The 23,235-nt window shown below is 58.7% G+C and overlaps 3 protein-coding genes across 3 annotated transcripts; 1 reads left to right on the top strand and 2 right to left on the bottom strand.

Moving 5' to 3' along the window:
- The first annotated feature begins 1,175 nt into the window (after positions 1–1,175).
- On the top strand, positions 1,176–10,902 carry BSPRY (B-box and SPRY domain containing). Its single transcript, XM_084299302.1, has 6 exons — positions 1,176–1,252; positions 1,567–1,665; positions 2,561–2,791; positions 4,620–4,645; positions 5,643–5,767; positions 9,942–10,902. Exons 1-6 carry the CDS (start codon positions 1,202–1,204, stop codon positions 10,466–10,468), a joined length of 1,059 nt encoding a protein of 352 aa, XP_084155428.1. The 5' UTR covers positions 1,176–1,201; the 3' UTR covers positions 10,469–10,902.
- A 1,300-nt stretch (positions 10,903–12,202) lies between these two features.
- Positions 12,203–13,069, bottom strand: HDHD3 (haloacid dehalogenase like hydrolase domain containing 3). The gene has a single exon (XM_084298942.1). The coding sequence runs from the start codon at positions 13,062–13,064 to the stop codon at positions 12,348–12,350; it is 717 nt and encodes a 238-aa protein (XP_084155068.1). The 5' UTR covers positions 13,065–13,069; the 3' UTR covers positions 12,203–12,347.
- Positions 13,070–13,227: 158 nt separating this feature from the next.
- On the bottom strand, positions 13,228–23,214 carry ALAD (aminolevulinate dehydratase). The gene is made up of 12 exons (XM_084298941.1): positions 23,184–23,214; positions 19,248–19,393; positions 18,980–19,030; positions 17,070–17,166; positions 16,415–16,550; positions 15,834–15,917; positions 15,467–15,555; positions 15,108–15,163; positions 14,369–14,456; positions 13,784–13,870; positions 13,462–13,591; positions 13,228–13,364 (listed from the first exon to the last, which is right to left on the bottom strand). The coding sequence occupies exons 2-12, from the start codon at positions 19,358–19,360 to the stop codon at positions 13,285–13,287; spliced, it is 1,011 nt and encodes a 336-aa protein (XP_084155067.1). The 5' UTR covers positions 19,361–19,393; positions 23,184–23,214; the 3' UTR covers positions 13,228–13,284.
- Between the last annotated feature and the right edge of the window lie 21 nt (positions 23,215–23,235).

Raw genomic sequence — 23,235 nt, 5'->3', positions numbered from 1 at the left:
TTTACAATACATTCCCTTTCTAATTTTATCCTGGCAGCCTTTGAGATTAGCAATTAGTAATACCCAGTTAATCTCTGCCTGTTCTATCTGTGAGTTTGCATCAAAAGATGCAAAGAACAATGAATCTCACAGCTCAGGGGCAGTGTTAATTCAATCATTTTCTTCTGGTCAGACTGAGTTTCCAGAGTGTTACATTACGTTAGGAACAAATGTGATTTTTCTGTGACAAGAGAAGAACACTGGAATTTGTTTCTCCCACAAAATAAAAATCTCAGAGCTCACCTGGGGTCGGTTCTCCAGGGCTGGGCCCCTTCCCACCCTGACTTCAGCTCGACGCAGGCGGGATGGGAGCAGAGGCCGCGGGGGCTACAAGGGCAGCGGGAGCTGTGCGGTGCCTCCCTGCGTCCTGCCTGCTGCGGGAACGAGCAGATTTTCCTGACTGCTGAATGAACGAGCAGTAGTTCTTTGGCAGGATGGGCACGGCAGGTTTTATTCCTCGGCAGGCTTTCCTACGCATTTATTGTGAACTCGGTCGATCACCGAGCTCTTCACAGCACCGTGCCGCACTCAGGGACCCCGCAGCAAGGGGTTCACCCAACGCTTACACCTCAAAAGACCGAATCCTGCGTTGGCAAATCTCCTGCCCTCCCTTCCCTCTAAACGCACTGCTTAAAAGAAACCAAAAACATTTTCTACCGTATTTTTTTTTCTAAACAACCCATACCCGAGGCTGCTCCGACACCGCAGTGTGTTCACCCCCCGCTGCACCTCCAGCGGCGGGGCCATCGCCCCATCCCCACGGGGCGGCAGGCAGCCCCCGGGAGCAGCCTGACGGAGACCACAGCCCCGGGCAGCCGTAACAGCGGCAATTCGGGTGAAATCCCGGCCGGTTTGGTACAAACCCCGGGCTCCCCGTGCCCCCAGACCAGCTCCCGGCGCCGGCGGCTCCTTGGCGACGGCCGGGGCCGGGCGAGCTGCGGCTCCGCCTGCCAGGAGGGGCCGTGGGGCCGTGGGGCCGGGCCCGGGGGGGGCCGCGCCGGGGCCTCGGGGTCCCCCCCGGGGCTCGGGGCCGGGCCGGGGCGGGCCGGGAGGGGCCGGGCCGGGCGGGATCGGGATCGGCAGCGCCCGCCCCGGCCCGGCCCCGCGGCCTCCCGCCCGCCCCCCCCCTCCGCACCTGCCGCAGGTGCCGCAGCCGCGCAGCATGGCCCAGCGGGCCGGGGGGGCGCCGGCCGGGAGGGCGGCGGAGCTGCGGGTAAGCGCCGGGGGCTCGGCTCGGGCACGGCTCGGTACGGGCACGGCCCCGGCCCCGCCGCGCTGCAGTGCCGGGCCCCGCGGGCAGGCGGCGAGCGGGGCTCGGGGCGCCGCGGCTCCGGCCTGGGCTTGGGTGAGGCCCGCGGGGATCCGTCCGGTCCCCCCCCCCCCCTCCCTCAGCGCTGCCCGGGGCCGGCTGCGGGGGCTCCGTCGGGGTGCGGGGGGCCCGGGAGGGCTGCGGGGAGCCGGGCAGGGTGTGGGGGTGCCGGGGGGTGGTGGCCGGCCCGCAGCTCAGCCCGTGGCTCTGTGTTTCAGAACAAGCTCGTGGACCAGTGCGAGCGGCTGCAGCTGCAGAGCGCTGCCATCGCCAAGCACATGGCCGAGGTGCTGCCCGCCAAGAGCCAGAGCGTCCTGGTAAAGCCCTTCCCTTCCCTCGGCCCCGTGGTGGTCCCGGGGGGCTCCTCTGCTCCTGGGGCTTCTCCTCCTCCTCCTCCTGCTCCTCTTGCAGCTGCTTCGCTGCTGCACGTGGGGGCCGAGCGCTGCGGTGTGCGTGGAGCGGGCGGCAGGAGCGAGCTGGCTGTCGAGGCACAGAGGGGTGCTGTGGCTCTGTGCCTGCCCCGTGGCTCGGGCTCGCTTTTCTGGGGAGCTGCGCGGTGTCGCCGAGCACTTTCCATCGCAGTGCACCCTGCCGTGTCTGCTCCGTGATTGCCTTCCCTTGGGGCAGTGCTGAGATGGCACTGCTGAGTGTACCTCTGGTCTGCGCTACCTCCTGGGGTAATTTTGCAGGCTTCAAGGTCTGTTTCTGTTACTTGAAGTTTTTAAAAAGCCAGAATACACTGGTGATTCGTTCTTCGTTTGCTAAAAAAGTAAAATAAACTTATTTGTGCTGGTGTGCAGCCATCACACATTGCATTAGGACTGGTGTCTCAGAGCCCTGCTTTTGTTTGTGCCTCGCTGTCACTGAGGACAGACAGTTCCCGTGGTCAGCTCCTGCTTCTCGCTGGTAGTGAATCCTGGAAGTTGTGAGGAGGGATGACACTTTGGTCCCTGGCAGAGCAGCCGGTTGTCACTTACATGCCACAGTGATTAGTGGTTACTGCACATTTACTTTGGTGGCTGGTTGGGCCTGGAGGCAGTCAGCAAGTTTGGGCCTGGTTATCCCATTCACCTCTGTTTGCATCATGATGGTTACTGTGGCTTGGGCTCATTAACAGGGTAATCTTAAAAGCTGAGCCTACAGAAAGTTGGCGGAAGCTGTTGTTTGGGCTGAAGCAAGACTGATATTTCTCCTCTCTCCTTGCCCTGTCAGACTGCGGCCAATGGGGCACGAGAGTTGGTTATCCAGAGGCTGATGTTTGTAGGAAAGGTGTGTGAAAATGAAGAACAGCGGTTGCTGGAGAACGTGCACGCAGAGGAGGAGCGGGTGCACCAGAGCATCCTGACTCAGCAGGTGCACTGGACTGAGGCTTTGCAGAAGCTGGATGCCCTCCGCACCTACCTGGTGGACATGATCACCAACATGGATGACCAGGGCTTGGTGGTAAGTACCCCCCCCCCCCATACCAAGGGACAGGTCCGTCAGCCCAGAAACGACCTAGACAATGACCTGGATATTGGGAGACTTAAATATGGTGTTCAGTAGCTTGCTGCAGTGACAGCAGGAGATGGCATTGGGCAGGACCTACGTCTGCAGGTCTAGCTCAGAGAAGCTTTCTCAACTGTTCAAGAGAAGCCCCTTTGTTTTCTTGGTGGTTCCTGACCGTCTGCTCTGCCTGGTTTCACCTTTGCTTTGAGTTTTTTTTTTCCCACCTTTGCAGTGAGGTTTAGCTGTCAGGACCATTCAGGCTCGGATCTCCAAGCTTTTGGCTTGGTGCTGCCCACTCAGGTGCCTTCCAGGCTTGACAGCCAGGACAGCTCGAGCAGTTAGACTGGGCCATCAGCTTTCTAGTGTTCTGTCTAGTTTTAATAAAAATGTGATCCTTGGTTGCTCCTGCAGCTATTCTTCAAAGCCCGACCTGTTGTCTGGCATACCTCTGTGTGGGGTATTTATCATACAAAGCAGCCTGCGCTTGCCTTTGCTCGGTTTCTTTTCTGGCTATTAAATTGTAATGCTTTACTAGGTGACTCCTCTCAGTTTAGATGCAAGCAGGCAGGCATTTTACCTCCTCCTCCTTGCTCTTAGCTGCTGCTTTTCACATCTAACTTTGCGAAGAGTGTGGCAGAAGTTCTGCCTGGAAGACAGACCTGACCCAGGGACAGAAGGCAGATGACTGTCCCTTCAGTGGTAAACACGATGTCTGTCCTGCCCCAGCATCCTGGTGGCTGGGTTGTGGCCTCACTGTCTACAGTAGAGGCTGGAACGCAAGGTCTATCAGATGTCTATGGGAGAAAACAGCAAGGCCCTCTTATTTCTCCTTTTACCACATAAAGGAGCGGAAATAGAGTTAATAAATTCTCCACTGTGGGTTATTGGTGTTGGCAATTGTGTCCATCAGGAGTTGATACGTGTCATCTCACAGGAGAAGGCATGTAGCGTACCCTGCAGCTCTCTGTTTTAGCAGGGCTCAAAAATTCTTCTCCTCTGGTATTTGGGCTGAACCCGGGGAATGCACCATTGTCAGCAGGTGTAGAAACAAATGGGATTGCTCACAAGGTTACTTGTGTCTTGGCTTTGGTTCTCTATCCCTTGCTGAACCTTTGCCATTTACTGAAAGCTTTCAGGGTTGTTGGCTGCATGCATGGGATGTTCTTGCAGTACCCCAGCAGGATGGGGAGGAGGGAGGGATGCAGAAGAGAGCCTGACAGATGGATGCGGCTGGGGTTTTCACACCTGGGGCAGGGCACAGCAGTAAGAGTCTCCCAGATGCAGACAGCCTGGTGTATACCAAAGGGTATGGGGTCTGATCTGGTTCATTGTGGTTCCAGAGGCCTTCCACCTGTCATAGGTCTCCCCTGTGTTTCCCTTGCACCAGATGAACCAGCTGCGTTCAGTCTTCTGCTCACTACAGCTTGCACACTCAGCAGAGCCAGGGCAGGCTGTCTGGAAGCTCCCACACCCCACTGGAGCCTCTGTCACCTGCCCAGTCCCTGGCTCAGCAGAACAGATCTTTAGATACAGGGAAGGTGCATCACTGTCAGCCATTCCCACTCATTTTCTGAGTCAAGGAGTGAAAAGTGCTGCAGCCAAAGAAAATGGATATTGGACACTCCCTGAAGTCAGGGCTGGGGTGAAGGGGGTTTTTTGTGGGTCAGGAAGGAGAATGGTGCTCCCTGGGTCCCAGGTTTGCTATGTCCCAGCCTGTGTTTGGGATTAATCTGTGGGATTAATTAATTTCAGCTGTGTTGACTCTTTCTCTCCTTGTCCACAGCGTGCAGAAAAAGAGATCTTCGAGAGGTTAGTACCTGGCCACTCCTGGGTCTTTTCCTCACCCCTTCTCCAAGCTTGCCTGCACCTTCTGCATTCCTGGTGTGAGCAGCATGCCATAGCTCTGCCAGTGGTGACACCCGCTCTTTCCTCCTTTGTGCTGCTTTTGCTGAGGACAAGGACAGAGCACAGAGATGCCAGCGTGTCCTCTGGTCTTTGCTTCACACGCTGCACTGCACCAGAAACACTGGAGACCAGGATGTGCGATGTCTCTCCAGAGGCACCGGCAGATGCTCTGGCACTTGCTCACAGGAGACCTCCTCCAGCTCCTCAAAACACAACACGGGGCTCCTAGTGAGATGGAGCAAGCTGGTCCCTGGCCTGGTGGCAGGAGGTAGGATTGGATTGTCCACCTGAAGTGCTGGCATGCTCCGGGAGTATTTCTGCCTGGAGCGGGCCCATAGAGAACAGTAAACCTGCTGCAGCACATCACTGGCAGCCAGTGCCAGAGCCTCAGCCTCCGCTCGCAAACGTGAATTCATGTGGTGCTGGAAGCCACAAGAACCCAGCAAATCCTTAACCTCCTTGATATGGTGCGTGAATTCTGGAGTCCTGGCTCACTCTGCTCTAACAGTCAGGCTTTGTCCACAAAAAAACTCACAGGGAAACCTGATTCCCTCCCTACAGCCTGTTCATTATTTTCCTCTTGTATCTCGATGGCTGGTCTCAGACGCATTTAATGTGTGTGTGCTGAGTGAGGAAGCTGTTGACTCAGGCTAATGGTGCTGTGTTTTAAAACACTGAAGTCCTTTCAGAAGGGACTGTGATCAAAGCCAACCGAAAGTATCGCTCAGGAGGAGAGCTTGTCTAGAAACCCCCACTCACTGTAGTTTCTCTGCAGCAAGTGCCGCCCTTGCAACTGCTCCAGCTCATATTTCTGAACTGCTTCCTAGTGATCTCTATAAAGACCTCTCAGACTGTCAATTAATCACTAGACTTCAAAATAACTCCTGTGTTTCTTTGCTAGGACAGAGGTGGCGGAGGGAATCTTGGAGCCGCAGGAGTCTGTGAAGTTAAACTTTAATCAGCAGTGTGTTCAGAGTCCACTGCTGCACCGGCTGTGGGCCTCTGCTGTTCTCTCCTGCATCACAGGTCAGTGTCTTGCTCAGGTCTCATCCTCTCTGGAGATCTGGGTTTCTGCAAGCTCATTTGATTTTTGCCTGTAGAAACATCCTGATGCTGCGTCCTGTCCTGGCAGGTGGAGGACCTGGTGCCTCCTGCCCCCTCTGCTGACCCAGCCCCTGCAGGTTGCTTGGTGCTCCCCAGCCAGGTGGGCAGCAGCTGTCAGGGGTTCAGGAGAGAGGGTGGCTAAGAGGAGTACTGGAGTTTGAAAAGACCATGTATTTTATTGTCTCCATTGCATAACCTCACTTGGTTTTGTTTCCCATTTTCCTGGGTCACTTGGTGACACCAGTTAAACTCCTGCTGCCATAAGGAACTTGGCCTTTACTGCTTTCAGCATTGCCCTACTGGCAGTTTTAAAAGGGGTTGAAATCACCTGCGCAGTGTTTGTAAGGCACTCTGTAACGTGCAGGAGCGAGAAGAGAGCAAATGCAGTAGCTTTCTGATCATAAGCAGACCTTGTGGCTGTGCACGAGCTGGTGGTTTGGTAGAAACGTTTGGGGTCTGTGGTCTGGCTCAGCTCTCGCTGTACAGCCGACGTGGCGTCAGAGACGAGTGCCAGGCCAGTGATGTGCTCTGTGTACGGTTTTACCAAGGTGCTGCCAGCTCTGAGCAGTCAGAGACAGTCTTCTTCAACAGTGATCTGCTTGAATTGCTGATTGTGAAATGTTTGCTTCTAGTATTATTTGTAGGACATCATTACAGCGTTTCAAATGTGTTTTTTTTTTTTTTTGTTCTTCAAAGGAGGTGACATCCTTCAGGATTTGAACAGTTTTGTCCTGTGTGTCTCCTTATGAGCAATCCTTTGGGTGATCTTCCCAAAGCTTAAGTGATAACTTTTGATTTTTTGCTGACCTCGCCCTTGATGTCAATGAGTGGTTCCCAGTTTTTCCCTCTTTTCGGATTCCTTTAAATGTGTGTGCTTCTGACTGGTATTGCTCTAGGGCTTTTAAGTATTGGCTTGGGAATCTGAACACCAGACAATGCCAGCAGTTTTCTTTTACTGCAAACTCTGGTGTTGTTCTCCCTTTGCAGTTAATTCAGTTTGCTCTGTTTTGAGTCTTTGATTACTGGCATTCATGCAAAATCCTGCGGTTGTACATTGCCAAAGCTAAGCAGGTTCTCAGCAGATGTTCAGAGCTGTCAAGGGAAGCAGGGAAACTTTCCCTAATTACCTTTGTTGTGACATGCTTTTCCTTTCCCAGTAACGTCCTTGTCAGGTGTAGTGACCTTAAGTCATTAGGTCCTAGTAGTGGGTGCACTGGTGGTGCACTTATTACATGGAAGTTTTACTCTGATGTGTTTTTTTTTTTTTTTTTTGTGTGTGGTTAGATGTAACAAGTCACTGTTATATGTTGAGGGTGTCTGCCTTATTGTTGCTGTCTCGCTAGTCCAATGTCCTGGGTGGACATTTAAGGCTATGTCCACGCAGCACATAGCCTTAAAAAATTTAATATTAACTTCAGTGGTCCTAGCTGTCATGAAGACACCATAATGTTACGTTTTACTTAGTGCTCCCTCTTCCCAAAGACAGTTGAATTTGTGACTGTCTTGTTTATCTACTTTAAAAAAGGTTAATCCCAAACCTTGGTAGTTTGTCTCTGTAGGCTCTCAAAAGCTTGGTAGCCAGAAGGTACCAGAACCTCCATTCCACTTTTTCAGAAATAAAAGCGAGGCCTTTGATGCCTTCAGGTGGCAGCCAGGCCTTTATTGCTGATGTTTGGGCTTGGCAGCTTCTGCCTTCAACCTGGAGGTCACCTAAAGCCCCTGGCACTGTGTGAGGAGGGGTCCAAGCTCACAGGCATCAGCCCCGGTCCTTCTGGGGCAGGCACTGAACGGTGAGGCCGGCCGGCCACGAGCAGCGAGCCCTTCACGGAGGGGAGACATCTCGCCCCTCTCTGCCTTCAAAGCTCGCAGGCTGCAGCTGTCCTGCTGGCTGAGGTGCCAGGCTCTTGTGCAGCGAAGTTCTGCAGCCTGGGGGGTCTGCGCTCACCATGCTGCCTGCATCTGGGCACCAGGGTTTGGGTTCCAGGTGGGTGAGTTTGACAATAGAAATTTTGATTTTTAAACACAGTAAAATGTGCTGCAACTAACACATACCTAATTAAGAGACATGAACTTATCTGTTCAGCATCCATCGCTCCTCGGAAGTGGCAAAGCCACTCTGAGGGTAGCGTGCTGAGGGAGTGACACAAAGAAAGTAGATTGTGAGGTGAGATGACTTCCTGGGGGAGATGTTTGTCAGAATATACAGGAATATCCAGAGGGCAATTTTAATGGTGACAAAACGGAGGAGGAAAATTCACTGATCTGAATTATTCTGCTGCTAGGCCAGCACTTCCCCTCCCTCAGGTGCTCCTCTGGAACCACATTTCTGCAGCAAAGTTACGCAGTTGTGATCGGGGCAGCCCTGCCCTGGGTGGATGAGCACCAGAAAGCAACGCTGTACGAGGACGGGTGCGCGTTGCACAGCACCAGGGTTAGTGCCCTTCTCAGCGGGAGCTGAAGTTTCATGCTGCTCCCTTTTCTGTGAACTCGTAGCAGCACCTGGCTTCCTGGAACGTCAGCCTTTGAGCAGGCAGCGCGGGCACAGCCTGAGCTGCGGAAACCTTGAGCGCAGCGTGGCGGGCAGGCAGCAGGCTGCAGGGCGTTTGGCTGGCGCTCTGTGGAGCAAGCTGTGAGTGAGCGAGGCTGTGGGGGTGCTGCCTTAGATCCTCGTTCTGATTGCCATTACTTGTGATAGCTCCTGCCTAAGGTGCAGGCCTCACACTGTGGGTGCGTGGCACATCCCCGGTGTGCAGGTTGGGCTCTGGGATGGCCGTGTTCAGGGTGCAGCCCGGTGGTTTGGGTCTCTGAGGGCCTCATCCTGCCGGCTGCTGAGCGCCAGGCAGAGAGTGATGAGGAAACGGCAGGAACAGGCTTCGCGTGGTCGAGATCTTCCTGCAGCCCAGCCCAGCGGGACGGTTGGGAGAGCAAATGACTCACCGGCTCCAGCCCTGTTTCTGTGGCGGTTGAAGACATAAAATGAATGAGTGAGGGTGGGGAAGTCAGGGTGAGGAGGGGCACCTGCAGAGAAACTCCATCTCCCTGCGAGTGGGCAGGGGTGAGTCACCTGGGCATCAGCCTTTGCTTTGGGATTTTATGGGGTGAGGGGGGTATTTGAGCAGTTACTCAGTGCTCACATCCTGCTCGCACAGTGCTGCGTGTCCCATGGGGAAGGGTGGCGCAGGGGGAAGTGTGTGGCCCAGGCAGGGCGAGTGGTGCTGGGTGCTGACCCCGAGGGTGCAAATCGCTGGTTTTGTCCTGTGAATTAAGGACCTGTCCCTGTGTCACAGCAAAACTGAGTCAAGTCGCAACGCGGCTCATCTCTAATGCCTGGTGCCACTTCCTGAGGCTGCTCCGAATGCAGTTAGGGCCGATGGGCAGTGTTGGTCGAAGAACAGCTTGGGCTGAGTGTGCTTTGGAGGAGGGAAGGGATTTCTCCGCCCAGCCCTCCTTGTTCCTGTGGTACTGGCTTTGCAAGTTTTCCCAAGCAGCAGGCGGCTCTGACGCACCTGGCTCAGGGAGGAGCCGGCCCCCACTCAGCACCCGGGCAGGGGCACTGAGGGAACAGGGCTGAGGTTTGGGTTGCTCCTTGCCACGCATGGAAACTGCTCCCAGCCTCTGCTCGGATCACTGTTCTTTGTTGGGATGAACCAAACCATGGCTTGGCCACGCTGCTGCTTTGTCTTTTGTGACAGAATAAGATAAATGTGTGTGACTGTGAAACATCTAGTGCATGGACGGAGAGGCAGCTGGTGAAATCTGAAGGCTGCAGAGCCACAGAGGTGGCTTTTGGAGCCGGGCCGGCCGGATGGGGCAGGGCTCCCAGGCTGTTGCCTCTGGCATGTTTGTTCAGTTTAACGAGTGCTAATTCCTCTCTGGATTTCGTCCCTGGCTCCCAGCTGGCTCCTTCCATCCTTTCCCAGGCCATGAGAAGTGGCAGTGTGAGTGCTGTCCTTGTCACCGTGTCACCCTGCGGGGGCAGGCTGATCCACAGGGGTGTTGTGTGCTGAGGGTGGTGCTGATAGCTCTGGCTGTGACTGCCCTGGGGGGGTTGGGCAGGGGCAGCCTGATCTGTGCTCACTACTTGCTTCTCTCCCAGGCTCTCAAGAAATTCTCATTGATGAGAAAACTGTCAGCCCCCACCTGAGCCTGTCAGAAGACAAGAAAACCCTGACCTTCAGCCCCAAGAAAGCAAAGCTGGACTTGGACTGCCCCGACCGATTTGACCACTGGCCCAACGCTTTGGCTACTGCAGCTTTCCAGACAGGGCTCCACGCATGGAAGATCAGCGTGGAGAAGAGCTGCGCCTACAAGCTGGGGGTTTGCTACGGCTCGCTGCCACGGAAGGGGTCTGGCAACGAGGTCCGCCTGGGCTTCAACACTGCCTCCTGGGTCTTCTCGCGCTACGACAAGGAGTTCAGGTTCTTGCACGCAGGTCAGCCCCAGCCTGTGGAGCTGATCAAGTCCCCGGCCGAGATCGGCGTGCTGGTTGACTTTGCAGGAGGGGAGGTGCTCTTCTACGATCCCGACTCCTGTGCCATCCTCTTCTCCCACAGGGAGACCTTTGTGGCACCGCTCTATCCCGTCTTTGCAGTGGCACACCACAGCATCTCGCTCGTCCAGTGAGTGAAGCGTTGCGCTTGCTGGCGGGGCATGAATAGGTGATTGTATGTGCAGGGATTGTATATATACATACAACACACAGTGCCTTCAGGTGGGCAGAGGTGCCCAGGCTGTGCTACCAGCTCACGCACAGTGGTCAGAAAAGACCTGCCTTCAACCTGCCTGTTCTCTTGTTTTACAACAGCTTTCCTCTCCTCCTTCAGGCTACCCCATACCTGATGTGTGCCCTCTGGGACCCCACTATTACCCTGTAGCAGGGACTTTTGGGGGAAAACCAGCATCAGTTCCTCTGTTCCTCTCCACCCAGTGCCAGCCTTCCCGAGCACTGGGGGATGCCACGGGTGCGTGCAGGTGTGCAAGCCGATGGCCCTGCGCGTTGCAGCTCAGCCACAACCCCCTCTCTGCTGGGAGCAGACTGTGCTGCTGCTGTAACGTGCTGCTGCTGGCACTGCCTGGGCCAAAGGCTTTTGTGATCTCCCCTTAGCTTCAGTGCTGCTGGCTGGGCTGCAGGGCTGGACGAGGAGCTGGGTGGTGCAGAGCTCCTGCTCTGCAACTGGTTCCTGTGGAGCCCAGCTCAGTGGGTGGGGGGACCTTGGTCCCAACACTGCGTTTTGCTCAGTGTGGAGCTAGGAGTGCAAGTGGGAGGGAGCCAAATTGTGAAAGCAGCTGTGCTGCAGCATGGGGTCAGCGTAATGCCTGGCTCTGCCAGCCCTTTTCAGGTGAATCATTTAATTCCTCTGCAGAACAAGGGCTTCTTTCCAACCCTGGCAGGGGCAGGTGCACAGGCAGGGGGCAATTCATGTTGCAGGAATGAAAAACCTTTAGTAAAGGTTTACATTTGATGGTGGGGTTAAAAAAATAAAAATCAGGGTAATAAGTATGAAGAAACAACAGGGAGGAGGCGCATAGCAAGGGATGCTGTTGGGGACACACTTGAAGGAGACTCCATGCTGCAGGAAGGATGCCACCAGGTGGGGCTGTCACCCATGGGGGACCCGCATTGGAGCAGACACCCCAAAGGGACTGTGGCCCATGGAGGCTCCCATGCCAGAGCAGAGTAGAAAGTAACCCTTAGCACTGACCGAAACTGAGCTGCTTGTTGCTCACCACAGGGATGGGGAAGGCTGTGTGTAATGCAGTGAAAATGGGTGGTTGCTATTAGGAGGGGAGAGAGGTGTTGGACTGACGTTGCTGCTGGGTGAAGGGGAAGGAAGGTGTTTTCTTGGTGTTTAAAATTTGTCATCCATTTCTCAATACCCAAATTAATAATTAAAAGTTTGTTTTTTGCCAAAACGTTAAACTAAGGAGACATCCCCAACTCCTGACTGCTTTGCCTGCAGGAGGGCTGTGACTGCCTCCTGCCATGGCTCCAGGGGAGGGGAGGTGCTGGCAAGGTGGCAAACCTGAGGTCCACCGGGGTGTGGAGGGTCAATGCCTGCTGGGTGCTCTCTGCTGGCTGTCTGTCACCAGGACAGGAGTAGCCACAGCTCTGCGTGAGCAGGGAGTGACTGAGAAGGGACAAATCTTGCTGTCTGCCTCCATCCCTCTGGACACAATTGGCTTTCTGTAGTGCAGATATGAAGGGCTCTGGGTGAAATGCATCCTGTGCTGCCCCCAATCCAGTCCCCAGCTCCAGCAGGGGAAGACACCACCACTGACCCTCTCCCATACAGCATTTTGAAAGAACACAGCAGGAATGCTGAGCGTGCCAAGTTTACTTTATTGTATTAACGACACTATTGCTCTGCGGGCACTGCTTCTCCCTGCGCTCAGAAGTGTTTGTTTCTTTTCCTTGTCCCAAGCTGCAGCAAGAAATCACAGCGATGAGTGGCTCACTACTCAGCAGCGGCACTGGTCCTTCCCCAAAATGCAGCTGTTGCAGCTACCCCTTCTCGATGAGGGCCAGCAGGTGGCTCAGTGTGGGCAGGATGTGCCCTGGGGGCACCTCTGGGTGCCCACCCTGCCCGGCGGTACGGAGCAGAAAGCTGTGCATGCCCACCTCTCGGGCAGCCCTGTAATCCCTGGCGTAGTCGTCCCCGATGTGAGCCGCCTGCTCGGGCAGGACCCCACCGAGGCGCAGGGCTTCCTCAAAGATCCTCCTGTCCGGCTTGGCGAAGCCCGCGGCCTCCGAGGTGAGCACGAACTCAAAGTGTCGCCGCAGGTCGCACTGCGCCAGGATGTCCTCCAGCCGGTTGTCGAAGTTGGAGACCACCCCCATGCGCAGGCCGCGCTGGCAGCACCGGCTCAAGGTCTCAGCGGCTCCGGGCAGCAGCTCCCAGTTGCGTGCGCTGCAGAAGTCCCGGTAAAGGTTTTCGGCCATCAGTTTGAGGACGCCGTCTTCGCGCACACCCGCGAGCCTGAAGGTTTGCTGCACCACGTCCAGCCACCACTGCTTGGAGCTCAGGCCCTGGCCTTGGCCGTAGTTGGGGAAGCGCCTGCTCTGCGCGCCGTACGCCTCCCGGAACGCCTCGCTGAGCGCCTGCGGCTGCACCCGCAGCCCGTGAGCCTGGGCCTCGGCGCTGTAGCTCTGCCCCACGGGCTGCCGGAGCCGCAGCAGCGTGTCCTTCACGTCCCAGGTCAGCAGGCGCAGCCGGAGCATGGCCCCGCTGCCGGCCCGGGCTCAGGGCACCGCGCACACACACAGCGGGGGCGGGCGGGGAGCGGCTCCTGCCCGCATCGCCCGCCGAGGCGGTGGGGGGAGAGGCGCTGCCCCGGGGCAGCAGCGGCGGGGCCGAGCTGCGCTGCGGGGGGAGGCCGGGCCCGCACCGACCTCCTCCGGGAGCCCGGCCCCGGTCCCCCCCCGGCGCCGCCCGCCGCGCTCAGGCCCGCCCCGCCGCCGCCTCCTCCTTCATCCAGCGCAGCAGCTGCGGCGCGAAGTACGTGATGATGGCGTCGGCCCCTGAGGGAGGAGCAGCGGGGCTGGGGCTGGAGCCGGAGCCCGCCCAGTTCCCCCCCCTCTTCCCATCCCGGCCCCATCCCGGCCGCTTCTCACTCACCTGCGCGCCTGAAGGCGGCCATCGCCTCCATCACCGCCGCCTTGAGGCTGAAGGCTCCAGCCTGGGCGCCGTGCCACAGCATGGCGAACTCCCCCGAGACGTGGTACACCGCCAGCGGGTGGGCGGCGTGCTGCGGGCCGCGAGGTGAGCGGGGGGCACCCAGCGGGGTCCCCTCGGCCACCCCGAGCACCCCACTGTCACGCCAAGTCACAGCCCCTCTGGTTTTGAAGTGATGCTGCTGGACACCCCCCCCCCCACCCGCTCCCCTTCCTCGGGGGGTTCCCCGGGTCCCCCGTGCCTGCAGGGAGCCCGTGGGGCTTACTCGGTTCTTGACGTCCCGCACCAGGTCCAGGTAGGGCATCCCCGGCTTCACCATCAGCATGTCTGCCCCCTCACGCACGTCCCGGTCCTGTGAGGAGAGCACGCTCGCGATCCCTGCAGCTCACAGCACTTGTCCAGCAAGCGCCCCGTTGGTTTTCCCAGCAGTTTTGAGCCGGGGTTTGCTTTTCCCAGGGACGCAGAAGGGTTGGGTGAGCCCCCAAAGGCCACAGGAGCCCATGGACAGGCTGTGATGGAGGAGCTGGCACTGCCCTCGCCAGCTGCTTGGTGAAAGCCAGGGCTGCGTGTTCCTTGTCCAGGGACATGTCCTTGTCCCCCCAAGCCCCAGCAGGGAACAGCACACCCAGCTCCACAGCTCCGAACACGCAGTCCTCGGGCCCCTGCCATTCACCAGCTCTCACTTGTGGAGGGCAAAGACCCTCAGCCCTTTTTGGCTGGCGTGCCTCCCCCCTCCTGCCTCCAGCTTGTCCCAAGCCCCTCTGCAGTGCTGGGTGTAAGGTTTCTTGCCTGGGCGCTGTGTGAGGGGTTTCCAGTCCCCACAGCGACAGAACTGTGAGGTTTGACTCACCACAGCTCGCAGCCCCAGGCCCCTGGCGCCCGGTGGCAGCTGGTAGCATCGCCGGTCTCCGAAGGCAGGTTTGGATTGTGCAGCATCCCTGGGAACAAGGCAGAGGGCAGGGATTGGAACCAGCACGGCTCCTTCTGCCTCTCACCCTGCACCGCTTCGTGTGTGAGGACAGGCTGGGAAAACGGCCAGAGCAGCTGCCCCTTCTTCCCCATCCACAGCAGGATGTGGGAACAGCTCCAGCAAGTGCAGGAGCTGTGCTTCCACACCCAGAGGGCTGGGGTGAAGTTACTTCAGACATTTTCCTTTTGCTCTTTTCTGGGCCAGGTCCCTCAGGGACTCTCTTGGGGTCATGCCTTTCTTGGGATGTCTACTAGCTGGATGAGCTGAGGCTTGTCCTGAAATGCACCCTTTGGGGCAACACTGGCTCCTGTGACTCCCTGCTCCTGTGACTTGCTGCTCCTGGCAGCTGTAGGCAGCCCCCTCTGCCTGCCAGGATGGGCAGATGGAGGGGTGGGACAGGAGATCACCCAGGAATTCACCCAGCACTTTCCCACCAGCAGGCCTCTCCTGGGCAAGGTACGTTTGTTCCTTCTTTCACCAAGGAAATATGAAGAAGGTGCTCCAAAGCACACAGGTAAGCTCCAGCCCTGGCTCTGGCTGAGCCCCATTCCCAGGTGACGAGCTGGGACACACCTGGCCAGCCTGGTGCTGGCTGGGGACGTTCCCTGCAGAGCCTCACCTGAAGGGACCGTAGAAGCATGAAGCAAATTTGGCGCTGTAGCTCATCACCGAGACCTGCAGAGAACGGAACCATGAGGGCCAGAAGCTCTGTGCTGCACCCCAGCTCTGGGGCAGTAGCGATTCCCTCCTACAGCTGCTTTATACTCTGCCCCACATCCTCCTTCCCCTGCCACAGGCCTGGCACCTTGCTTGCCCGTGTGTCTGGCTGAGGACCTTCCCTTCCTGCATGCAGTGGGGCAGGAAAACGCCTGCAGCATGTCACGAGCAAGGTGGGGGTTCACTTCTTCCACCCTCTGCCCAGGTTACTTCGTGGTGCGGCCCCCTGTTGGTGCTGCTCCTGACAGGCCCCACGCTCACCTTGTTGCCCATGTCACTGGAGATCAGTGCCTGCTTTATGGCCGCGATGCGCCCATCCATCATGTCCGAGGGGGCAACGATGTGGCAGCCTGCGGGGAAAGGCCGGAGATACTGAGACCTGCCCAGGGCTCTGCCTGCCTGCAGGAGGCGACCCCAGGCATCTCCCTCTTGGGGCCAAAGGGAAGGGTCTGGGGTCCCCGCAACCTCCCGAGGGGAGCACGTGGAGGGCAGGTGGAGGCTTCTGCAGCCCAGAGTAAAAGCACTCCCACTGGAGCCAGGGCAGGGTTTGCTTTTGGGCCAGTGCTGAGTGAGATGGGGCAAGTTTGCAAGAGCCAAGTGTGGGTGCTGCTGCCAGGAGACTGCTCACCTGCTTTGGCGTAAGCCAGTGCCACTTCCGCTAGCCGCTGGCAACTGAGCTCGTTCTGGATGGTGCCATCTTCACGCAGGATGCCTAGGGGACAAACATGGAGTTGGCCAACGGGCAGGACAGCTGGGCGACTGCCTCGATCCCCGGGGTGGGAGCATGGCTCTCAGAACAAGCTCTAGAGATGCTCAGAGCAACCGTGGGGAATGCGTTAGGGAACTGGGTAAGGAAGGGCAGCGAGCAGGAGGCCAACAGCACAGCCCCCGTGAGCTGGACTCAACACGTGGGTGCTCCAGGGCAAGGAAGGCAGCGATGGGGAGACCTGGATGGGTGCTCAGACAGATTCAGGGACAGGGAGCCGGTTGTTTATCCACGTGTGCCTCCCACCCTGTCCAGCTGCTGGCAGAATCCAGGAGGTCTCCCAGGCTTAATGCAAGCACTGGGAAGTCTTGAGGCAGGAGCTGGCTTGGCCCCACCAGCGCCCAGAGCTCTTCAGCAAATCCCCAGAATCCCAGGCAGGGGAAGGTGCCGCTGTGGGATGGTGCCCGCACAGCAGCACCCCAGGACCCACGCCGTGCGCTCACCACAGTGCCCGTGGGAGGTGTAAGGGCACAAGCAGACATCGCAGGCAATGAGCAGCTCTGGGAAGGTGGAGCGGATCTTCTTGATGGCCTGGATGGCAGGTGTGTCCTCTGCATCAGCAGCAGAGCCTCTCTCATCCTGTGAGAAGAGAAATGCCTCGGTACAAAGAGCTGAGGGCCTCCCAGCAGCTCCTCCATGGCAGGAGATCTGCCCAAGAAACACGTTTTGAACCCTGTACCATAGAGCAGTGAGATCACCAGTGCTGGAAAAGGGCGATGGAGCAGTGACACCAAGCTGAGCGCAGGTCTTGGGGCCACCCTGCAACAGCTCCCAGTGCCGGGCAGGGCCAGGAGAGGGAGCACAGGGCACGGCCTTTCGAGCCACCCATCCTGCTGCCAGCAGTGCAGAGCTCTCTGCTCTCCTCCACCCTGCAGTGTCACAGCACGTCTTCACAGGGACAGGGCAGAGACACCCAGGGTTTCCAGGAGCATTTCGGGTGTTGCTATGGTTTCCCATCCCCATCCTGCTCTGCACAGTGTGCCACAGCCCCTGAGCTGCCCGTGTTTGATATGGAGATGCCCTCCAGTCCCACACTGCTCTCCCCCACCTCTGTGGCCACCCCAAGCTCCCTGCCACCACCTGCTCACACACACTGACCTTGGGGACCTTGCTGGGCACCCCGAAGATAAGCACACACTTCAGGCCATCCTCAACAAGGGGCTGCAGCATCCCCTCCAGCTTGTTGACTCCATACCTAGGAGCAAAGGGAAGTTCAACAAGGCCAAGTGCCTGCACCTAGGCTGGGCAATCCCAAACACAAATACAGGCTGGGTGGGGAATGGAATGAGAGCAGCTCTGAGGAGAAGGGTGTTGGTGGATGAGAAACTCAGTGTGACCCAGCACCGTGCTCTTGCAGCCCAGAAAGCCAACTGTGTCCTGGGCTGCACCAAAAGGAGCACAGCCAGCACGGCGAGGGAGGGGACTGTCCCCCTCTGCTCTCTACGAGGCCTGACCTGGAGCCGTGTTCAGCTCTGGGGCCCCCAGCACAAGGACATGGAATTATTAGAACAAGTCCAGAGGAGGCCATGAGGATGATCAAGGGGCTGGAGCACCTCTGCTATGGGAACAGGCTGAGGGAGTTGGGGTTGTTCAGCCTGGAGAAGAGAAGGCTCCAGGCTGACCTTACAGCAGCCTGACAGTGCCTAAAGGGGTTGCAGAAAGCTGGGGAGGGAAGTGTAGTGATAGGACAAGGGGTAATGGCTTTAAACTAAACAAAGGGAGGTTTAAATTGAATATGAGGAAGAAATTCTTTACTCTGAGTGGTGATGTCCTGTCCCAGGCTGCCCAGAGGAGCTGTGGATGCCCCATCCCTGGCTGTGCCCAAGGCCAGGCTGGATGGGGCTGGGGGCAGCCTGGGCTGGTGGGAGGGGTCCCTGCCCATGATGGGCTTGGAATTAGATGGGCTTTAAGGCCCCTTCCAACCCAAACCATTCTGTGATTCTCTGGTTCCATGAAGGGGGCTGCCAGGCACCAGCAGACACTGGTCATGCCCGCAGTGGCAGCACACAGCCCCCCGGCCTGACGGTGCTCAGCCACCCAGCCGGCCGTTCACAGGGCCCTGTCTGCAGGGCTGCTCCGATGGACCTGGGCTCATCACTGACCCGGGTGCAGGTCTGTAAGCAGCGCCGCACTGCAAGCAGCAGCGGGAGATATGGGGGAGCTGGTGCTGGGAGGAACAATGCAGGACCTTATCTGGGGCTAAGGACAGTTATCTGCCCAGCAGGGACATGGAGAGGGCTGAGCTCTGCTCTGTCTCTGCTCTGAAAGGACAAGCATGCCCTGCCCTTGACTCCCTTATCTCTGCTTTCCTGCTGCAGCCCTGAAAGCCGAGTTTGGGCTGGGCACGGTGAGCTGGGCAGCAGGCGCAGGTCCTGGCGTGGCACAGAACACAGACTGTGCTGCGCACGCTGCTCGCACAACCGTGGCCACGTGCCCAGGGCCAGCAGAGCAGAGCTGTGAGCAGCGAGGTGCTGTGTGCCACTTGGCCGAGGTGCCTGCTGCCCTTCCCACACCGACCCACCTCCTGCTGCCCTGCAGCAAGGACAGATGTGGAAATCCTGCCCTGCACAAGGGAGATCCTGCCCACCCCCCGACGGGAACATCCCCCTCTGGCCTCCAACCAAGCCTTGCCAACACAGCAGCGAGTGAGGAGGACAGGAGCTGATGGAGCAACAGGACCTAACGCAGGACAGGAGCCGTGTCCGGCGCTGCTGGGCTCCCCGTTCTCTCCCAACTTCTCTGTGTGCTCAGCCCACACCGTGCGAGTGCTCTGCAACGTTGCAGGGCCCTGGCACCCTCCCTGCCCATGTCGGTATTTTCCAAACATCCCGATCTGATTTCTTTCTCTCCTTAAGCAGAGGGATGCTCCCACCCTGCCAGCTGCTGGGGGGTCTCCAAGGCAGGGAATATGGGGGGCTGGGAGCGTCACCCCTGGCCTGTGCTCATCTCAGGCCCATGTCAGCCCTGCTCATGGCAGGGGGCACGCAGCTCAGGGTCTGTGCTCTTACCTGGCTTGTCCAGGGAGGCTGGCGATCGGCTCCACCGCATCAGGGCTGTCACTGCAGAAGTTGGATGGGACAGAGATGTGAGCACGTGGTGTGAGAAGGAAGATCGGAGGTGGGCAATGCCCAGAGAACCCAGCCCCCATCCCAGGCTCATCTACAGGGTATCTTTTGGGGGATCTAAACCCATCCGACTGCTCAGGGAGCACCTGAGCCTGTAGCTCTACGTGCAGCCAAACTGAGCTTGGTTTGTCCCTTGGTTTGGCTCACTCACGTGACAAAAATTGGGTAGATGAGGTTGGAGGCATCGAAGGTGCTTGCTGTGCACTGCCAAGAGCGTAGCACAGGGTGGAAGTAGCCACTGTGAAGGAGCGAGTCCGCCTGCATCTTGGGAATTCACGAGGAAGCCGAGAAAGGAGACTGAAACACCAAAAACATCAGGTTAGTGGCTGGGTGCTAGCAGGGCCCGGCTATCAGAGTGCACGGGGAGGGGGCTGAGGCCCAAGGGCCCTGTGCAGGGCTGTCCCTGTGCTGCCCCTGTGGGGAGTGGGAGCCGCAGCCATACACGGGGACGGTGCCAACTCCTCCCTGCTGCCCCTTCCCATTCCGTGCAGGAAACCACCGAGTTCGGGCCACCGGCAGCATCCTGCAGCACAGCCACACTCACACAGCTCAGTGCCACCACCCTGCAAGCTCCGCACAGCCCCACGGGCTCAGAGCCTGGCCAGAGGGCACATGGAGCACCCCACAGCTGGCCCTGGGCAGCTGCTGCTCCCTCACAGCAGCCACTCGCTGAGAAAAGCTCATTTATTGCCCCGTGCTTGCATCCAGCACCTCGTGCCTTGACAGGTACCAGCTGGAGAGCAGCCGGCCCCTCTGCTGTCGGCTGTAGGGGAGCTGCCCCGCTCCCTGCTAGCTGGGAATCCCAGCTGCAGGACTCAGCCGGTGACCGCAAGGTGAGTTACGAGAGCATGGCAGCCCAGCGTGCTGTTCTGGCCCGTATCTGGTGAGCTGCAGTGAGGCAGCAGCAGTGAATTCCCCAGGGCATCTGCTTCCCAGGCAGCGGGGGTGAAGCAGGAGCCTCTCGCCCTGTAACCCAGTAAATACCATAACACCTTGTTAGTGCCCAGCCACAGGCTCTGTACCACCTCTGCACGGCCTCAGGACTTGCCCAGCGCTGCCTGGAGCTTTGTTTCAGCTTGTGGAGCTGGAACAGCGATTTTCTATGATGAGATGGTCTTTGCTAAATTCATTCTGCTTTTGCTTAGCTCTGTGTGATACAGCTGTGTGACACAGACAGCAGTCGAAAATCGGGCTGTGTAGCACAAAGTAGTCGTGGCCACAGTGGCAAAGGGCAGATACCGAAATGTCTCGGTGCTGCGTGAAGAAGAGAAGCACGGGGTGGTGCTGAGCCAGGAGGCTGTGAACGCCGTGGTTACACAACACCAGTGGGTGCTTACCTATGGCCTGATAAAGAAATGCAAACTGGGAGTTGGGCAGAAGTGCTTACGGAATAACAAAGAGCAAGTATTCAGCATGCACAAAGCGAAAATAGCTGTGTTATTGTGGAAACTTCTTCCTTTAATGACTTCTTTTTTTCTCCCCTGCAATAATTAGATCTCACTAATAACAGTTGTGACTAGATAAGTCAGATTTAAGTTTTACAACAATAAATCCTTTGCTTTGCTTAAGCCACGCTGCCTTTTGCCCACAGAAAAACCTGGGGTGTACCACAGGGCTGGCACCAGCGCACCCAGAGCCGGGGGCAGGAGCTGGTGTTCCCTGGGGACGAGGCACTGGGGTGGCACAGGAGCAGCTGCTGCGGCCGGGACAGCCTGGGGAGCACAGCCCAGGGGCAGGCTGCTCCTTTGGGGCAGCTCTGAGCACTTCTGGCTGCACCCTTGGGCCTCATCCAGACAAGGTCCTGCAAACACCCCGAGTGGAGGAGCCTCGGGTAGAGGAGCCGGAGGAGCGGCAGTGCTGGCCCCGGGGCAGCAGTGCAGGATTTAGGGCCCCCGGAGTGAGGGCGTGGAGCCCAGCCAGCTCCCGGGCAGAGGTCACGGGCTCCCCCAGCTCCATGTCTGCCCAGGAGCCAAGGTTCAGCTTCAGGAAACAACCAAAGTGCACAGCATGGACTTTGTTTTGAGAGCTTGAGGGTGGAGAGCTGGGGACTGTACGGTGGGGACAGCCCAGACCTGACTGTGTGATCCATCCCAGAAGCAGCCCCCGTCCCCAGTCCCATCACAGCCCTCCTGCGCCCTCCTGTTTGCTGCCATAAATCCGGGACCTGGGAGGGATTTCCCCAGCAATAAGCCTCACTGATCCTCCTCTACCCATGCCCACCGTGCCCGGCTCTCTGCAGGACACAGAAACCTCTGGGTCTGCCCACCAGGACCATGGTCCAGGGAAAGACGGCTTACGTGGGCACTTGCTACAGCAGGCAGCGACAGAGCTGATCAGGAGATGGCTCTGTTCCTCTACAAAACCTTTAATTTGAGGTGTTCACCTGTGCCACACTGGGATAAGCTCAAGACCCTTCAAACACTCCCACACAGAGCCCAATTCCCAGTCAGCAGCAGAACACCCCACTTGCAACAGGGGCATCACGTTCAGGCCAGGCTTGAACCGAGTCCTTGTGTTCCTAGCTTGGGGATACAGAAAGGGCACCTCTCGATTACTTGCCAGCTCACATGTATAAAAGCACTATAAAAAATTACAGCGGTGTTTGCGTGGGATGCAGACGAGCTGACAGCACGCTGGCAGTGTCAGGGCACCACTTAGGAAATAGCTGAGAGACCGGGGCTGCTGCAGCCATCCCTGCTCGTGGAGAGCCCCCGGGCGCCGCTCGGGCAGGGCTCCAGGCAGGCTGGCAGCGGGCAGCCACCGGGAACAAAGGGTTCAGTGAGCAAAATGCACCTCGAGAATCCAGAAAATGCTCCGGCAGTTAATCCTGTGGGAGGCAGGGGAGGGGGACGGGGTGGGATGGGAGGCAGCCGGCCGCCACTGTGCTGTACGGGACAGATAGAGGCCACCACCCTCTGTGGGGAAGGTCCCAAGGGCCTGCGGAGCGGGGATAACAGCCACAGCTGGGGGTACCCCTGCCTGGGGGCCACTTTGGCAGAAGCTGAGCCGCTGCATGCCCCAAAACTGTCTGAAAGACGGGGCAGGGCTGCAGCGGGCAAGGGAAGGGCAGTGCGAGCGGCTGTGAGGTGCAGCCCAGCCGGGAGATGTGACCCCATGGGCCAACGGCCCCAGAGCCACGAAGGTCCCCACACAGCTCCCACCCTGCTGCAGCTCAATTAACAGCCACTAACAAAGGTCAAGGCGTGAGGAAAGATTTCATCTTCCATCTGGAAACCCATGCACTTGGAGATGCTGAGAGAGCATCCATGTGGGAATCGGCAGGGTGCCAGCACTCGCTGCTTTGCACCCTCCCCACGACCCCAAAACCCGGTACAGGTCCCTGCGGGGCACAGCCGGGCTCGGGCCCTCACAGTGCCTCAGTGCCGGGTCCTGGCACCAGCAGCGGGCGCAGCACCGTGTGCCAGCTGGGTGCCAGCCACCGGCTTCATCACGAGGCACAGCCCCAGAACGGCCCCGAGCGGGCAGGGACCCGCAGGGGGCACCGAGTCCACCTCCGGGCTCCACACGGGACCACCCCAAAGCAGCCCCTGTGTCGTGGAGCTTTGTCCAAACGCTCCTGGAGCTCCGGCAGCTCGGTGCCGTGCCCACGGCCCTGGGGTGCCTGTCCCAGCCCCCGACCACCTCTGGGTGCAGACCCTGTCCCCCACCCCCACCCTGCCCCTGCCCTGTCCCAGCTCCACGCCGTCCCCTCGGGTCCTGTCGCTGTCCCCAGAGCTCAGCGCCTGCTCCCCGCTCCCCCCGGGAGGGATCTGCAGGCCGCCGGGAGGCCTCCCCTCACCCCCTGTGCTCCGTGCCGGGCAAACCGAGCCCCCCCCGGCCGCAGCGCGCCCCCAGCCCCTCGGCCACCCCCGCAGCCCGGCTCGGGGCACGCTGCAGGGGGACGCGGACGGGAAAACCGCCAGGCGCCGAGCCGGGCCGGGCCGGGCCGGGCCATGAGGGTGCTTCTCGGCCGCGGGGCGCTGCAGCAGCCCCGGGCACAGCGGGGGGACGGGGACGGGGACACCGAGAGCGGTCCCGGCCCGGTGCCGCTGCCCGCGGGCCCCCCGCCGCCCCGGCCCGCGCTCACCTGCTGCCGCCGCTCCGGCCGCGCGAGATTTGCATAGCCCCGCCCCCCTCTT

This window comes from Netta rufina (genome assembly GCF_964035555.1).
Source record: "Netta rufina genome assembly, chromosome: 20".
In the NCBI taxonomy this organism is placed as follows: Eukaryota; Metazoa; Chordata; class Aves; order Anseriformes; family Anatidae; genus Netta; species Netta rufina.
This window is presented reverse-complemented; position numbering and strand designations above follow the sequence as displayed.